This window comes from Notolepis coatsorum, assembly GCF_963971535.1.
Source record: "Notolepis coatsorum genome assembly, chromosome: 15".
NCBI lineage: Eukaryota > Metazoa > Chordata > Actinopteri > Aulopiformes > Paralepididae > Notolepis > Notolepis coatsorum.
In genome coordinates this window covers 76,874,802-76,879,910 of record NC_140179.1, presented here as the reverse complement: position 1 = coordinate 76,879,910, position 5,109 = coordinate 76,874,802, and the positions used below count along the sequence as shown (strand labels likewise).

The window sequence follows — 5,109 nt, the reverse complement described above, 5'->3', positions numbered from 1 at the left end:
CTGTGTTTCATTGAAGCAATTAACATTTCAAAGCTGAACAAGAGTGACAAAGGGGACATATTATACAGTAGTTATACAGTAGTCACATAATATATAATAATATATAATAATAATAATAATAATAATAATAATAATAATAATAATAATAATAATAATAATAATAATAATAATAATAATAATAATAATAATAATAATAATAATAATAATAATAATAATAATAATAATAATAATAATAATAATAATAATAATAATAATAATAATAATAATAATAATAATAATAATAATAAAAAAAAGCACAGTCACAATATAGTTTACATTACAACTCTCCTGGATGACACCTCTGCAGGGAGCGCAGTGTGTCTCTGCTGAACTGGTAGGTGAGCTTCTTCTTCACCTTGAGGATCTCCCCGGAGCGCGAGTAGTTCCTCAGCGCCCGGGACATCTTCTGGTAGGTCATCGGCCTCTTGTTGCCCTTCCTCTGGCCCCAGAGCACCGCCACCTGGTCCTTGTTCTGGGAGGAGAAGCGGAACACCCCGGTGCTGTTGTGGGCCGCTGCTGGCGCCACCCAGGTGACGCAGTGCGCCATGCCGGGGTCCTCCAGCATCTCAAAGAGGAAGTGAAACAAACGCACCTTTCTGCTGCCTGAGGTCATAAAAAGGAAAATAATACAATATTTAGACACACAAAGAGTAGTAGTAGTAGTAGTAGTAGTAGTAGTAGTAGTAGTTTATTGTCACGAATAAAGTACAGGTACATTACAGTGAGATGCTTGGTTCATACACATACAGCTCATTATAGTAATATTCCACAATTTATTACAGTTGATAGTAATAATGGCACACATACATTTCACACCGGCATGCACATTTGATGATACATGCAGGACTAAGTCTTGAGACAACGTATGTGTATCACCGCTGCCATTTCCACGGTCACCTTTGTCATTTGTTTTATAGGATGATGGATGACTTTTGGAGCCTCTAGATCCAAAATATACTAACTTGATCCCTATTAGGAGATTCTGTATGATTAGGGAAATCATACAGCCACAGGAGTCCAACAGTTAGGTTGTTGTGGAAAGAGAATAGTTAATCATTTCCTTTTTTATTTCAAATTTATTGTTTGTTAAGGGGGGGGGGTGGGGGGGCATGTACTCTCTAGCGGAGAAGGGTCAAGTTGAGGTTATCTGATAGATTATGTTAAAACAGACATTAGCTAAGTCACATACGCTTCTTATTTGCTCTCTTGGTGTTGTTTACACCTCAAACTATAGCAATAGGACGGACCACTAATAACAGTATTGTGTAGTTGCCCAACACAAAAAGGAGTACTCACCATTCCCAGCCACTCTGCCGCGGGATTTGGATGACTGCCTTCCTGGTACAAATATTTTCAATTTTGGCACTGGCCCAGGTGCAGACGATGTGTAGGTGTTTTGGTGGAGAGCAGGATATTGTGATGACACAGGTTGGAGAAGGTCAGGATATTGTAATGACACAGGTTGGAGGAGGTCAGGATATTGTGATGACACAGGTTGGAGAAGGTCAGGATATTGTGATGACACAGGTTGGAGGAGGTCAGGATCTCGTGATGACACTGGCTGGAGGAGGTCAGGATATTGTGATGACACGGGTTGGAGGAGGTCAGGATCTCGTGATGACACAGGTTGGAGGAGGTCAGGATATTGTGATGACACTGGCTGGAGGAGGTCAGGATATTGTGATGACACAGGTTGGTGGAGAGCAGGATCTCGTGATGACACTGGCTGGAGGAGGTCAGGATATTGTGATGACACTGGCTGGAGGAGGTCAGGATATTGTGATGACACTGGCTGGAGGAGGTCATGATATTGTGATGACACTGGCTGGAGGAGGTCAGGTCTGGTGGCAGAATCTCGTGATGACACTGGTTGGAGGAGGTCAGGTCTGGTGGGCTTTAATGAGATGAAGAGAGAAAATTGTTAAAGCCCCAATCCAGATTTTATCATTTCTTTTTACCATAACAATGGGCATTATATTCACATATATTCTTGAAGAGATTGCTTTGTAGATGGAACATTACTTTATTTTTTATTTTATTTTACCCACTGTAATCAGAATATAGGTCTGGTTTTACCCCAGTGTTTACAAACATTACCAATGTTATACAATAAAAACTCATACTGTTTTGTAAATCCTCCTATTAATAGTGAATGAAAACATGTCTCCACTCCTATTTCTATAATTGTTTGATTGGTAATGGGGCTATCCATTTGTTTACATTTGGATCACAGGTTGGACCTGTGAGTACTTGAGTGCCAAATATTACAGTAGGCTTTGAGTAATAATAGGTGCAACACTGTCAGCCATGGAAAAATAGGAATTACTGTAAAACAGGTAACACTTTTCTTCAGAGGACACTGATAAACCTACAGTAGCAACTAATGAGGAACTATACTGTTAATAAAGTGTATAGGAACAACTATTATGCAGTTGATATTTTTAGAATGAAAGGTACTGTGAGCAGGTAGTAAATAGGAAATTGAGAGTCAAATGGAAATATCTTTACTGAATGTATCATTCGTATAAGAGAAGTCCAGGCAGAAGCCATTGTGGAAAGACATGAGGTCTGAGACTTGAGTAACAGATGATTAATCAGTGGTTTGTCAATATATAGTTCCTCATGTTTCTGTATGAACCCCTGGGAGTGTGCTAGATAAAAATAGATAAAAAGAATAAAACAGAAAAAGTCGAAAGTACGTCAAATAAAGTGTTCAGTCAATATACATATAATATACAATACAGAGTAAAAAGAGTAACAGTGAGGTACAATGCAGAAATGGGATGAGGTACAAACTTAGGGTAAGGTGCAATGAGGTATGAATTGTAGTGCAAATCTCTTTACTAATAAATATAAAGTGTGTTAAAGTGAGTGGTAAGGTGAGTGTTTGTTTAAAGTGAGTGTGTGCGTGTGGATGTGTGTGCTGTGAGTGTAGATGATGGGTTGTTACATAGTGTCATTGTCATTGAGCATCCTGATGGGCTGGGGATAGAAGCTCCTTCTGAGTCTCTCTGTACTGGCCATGAGACTCAGTTACTATAGGTACTTAATTAGTATTGTACCGACGACATGGTGCTTACAGTTGTGTCACAGAAGGTCCAGGACTCCATGGGCACATCGCTTTCCGTCCAGACTGTGTCCTCTGGAAAGGCCAAATAATAATACATTTATTTTATATAGCGCCTTACATAAGGTATCTCAAAGCACTTTACAGACATTGCATTATAGTACATGGACAAACACAGTACATGATGGACAGACACAGAATACATGGACTTTAACGTGTATAGACACGAACAAAAACAAACAAAACAAAACAAACCAAACAAACAAACTCCGATGAGAAGCGGCAGCCAAACGCGCACGACTTTCTCTAAGTTGGAAGTGACGTTGAACAAAGACACTATGTCAGTAAGCAGGGGTGTAAAGTACTTGAGTAATTGTACTTTGTTACAATACTTAAGTACTGTTTTGGTGGATTTGTACTTTACTCAAGTATTATTAGGTTTGTATACTTGTACTTTAACTCAATTACATTTCAGAGAAAAAAACATACTTTTTACTCCTTACATTTAAAATGCAGACCTCCTTCAAAACTGCTCTCAAAGAGCACCTACGGGTGGCTGCAATTAGAAACAGGCCCCTGTAAATGTCCAAATCCTCCTTACTTTTACTCAAGTGTATTTTTAGCCAGATACTAATTTCAAGTAAGACTTCACTACTGATTTGTGGATGTTGTTATGAACGCGTTATGACATGTTATGAAATTTCACAAGAGTACATGATGAGCGTCCATAGTTCATGTAAAATTGTTACTCAACATACCATCAGTTCTATTAAAATTCAGTGTCAGCATGAGGCCTGCTTCCATCTGCCCTGCCCTACTCTGCTGCTCTGCTGTAGATTGACTCTCTGCTGTAGATGCTGCTTGCGAGTATGACTTACTACCAGGGGTGTAGAAAGTACCCAGAAATTATACTTAAGTATGGGTAACGTCTCAAAATCGTACTCAAGTAAAAGTCAGAGTATCTGGCTAAAAACACACTTGAGTAAAAGTAAAAAAAAAATCTACTTTTAAATGTACTTAAATACTAAAAAGTTAAAGTAAAAAAAAAATTCTGACTGTCTATTCTTCTCTGTCTAGAAAGATCCCCACTTTCTAGTCTTGCACAAGGACCAATCAGCATGGGTATGGGCGGGCCGCAGGATTAATAAGGTTAACGTTAGTTCGGCCAGAGAAACAAATATACCAATTAAAATAGTTGGACCTGCGAGATTTGTACTTTGTACTTTGTAGGTCTGCATTTTAAATGTAAGGAGTAAAAAGTATGTTTTTTCTCTCTGAAATGTAATTGAGTAAAAGTACAAGTATACAAACCTAATAATACTCGAGTAAAGTACAAATCCCCAAAAACAGTACTTAAGTATTGTAACAAAGTACAATTACTCAAGTACTTTACACCGCTGGTTGTTTCACAAGCATTAATAGATTTAGTAATGAATGTGTTATGAAAGTCCAGTACATTGTACATGGTTATTACCGTATGCTGTTGTATCTGGTTCACTTGTTAGGTGGCACCAACCCTTGTCTCTCCCATCTCCTTCGGGGTTCTCTTTGTAGTACTCCTCGAGAAAGTCCAGGATCACGCCCAAATCCGACTGCAGGTCCACCTGGAAAGAATTCTGACAAAAGAGAGCAAAGAGGAATATTCAAGGTTTTAGTCGACTTGTTTTGCCTTATACGGATGACTTTTTTGCAGGTTGTTGTTGTTGTTGTACACAACAATAGAGGTTCTCATGTCGCATGTCATGTATTTACCATCATCGTTTCGCTGTCGGTTAACGTCAGTTTCTCATCCCCAACCCAAAGATATTCCTGGAAGTCTCTCAAAGTATTTCGCCCTGTGAGTCTTGAGACACAAAATGCTTTTAAGACTCTGAGCCTCTCTGGCTCTTCTTATTATACCAGCCCCTTCCAGAGGTGTGAGGTTTCTTATTCACACCAGGCGGGTTCTGACCCTCACATAGGAACAATGGCGTCTGGGCCATAAAGCTCCTCACCGCCACATC

The 5,109-nt window shown here is 39.0% G+C and overlaps 1 protein-coding gene across 1 annotated transcript; it reads right to left on the bottom strand.

Moving 5' to 3' along the window:
• Positions 1–316: 316 nt before the first annotated feature.
• Positions 317–4,864, bottom strand: LOC311242096 (uncharacterized protein; the record flags this gene model as incomplete). The annotated part of the gene is made up of 5 exons (XM_084331047.1): positions 317–642; positions 1,336–1,596; positions 1,695–1,925; positions 4,623–4,710; positions 4,859–4,864. 5 exons carry the CDS (start codon positions 4,862–4,864, stop codon positions 317–319), a joined length of 912 nt encoding a protein of 303 aa, XP_084187173.1.
• Between the last annotated feature and the right edge of the window lie 245 nt (positions 4,865–5,109).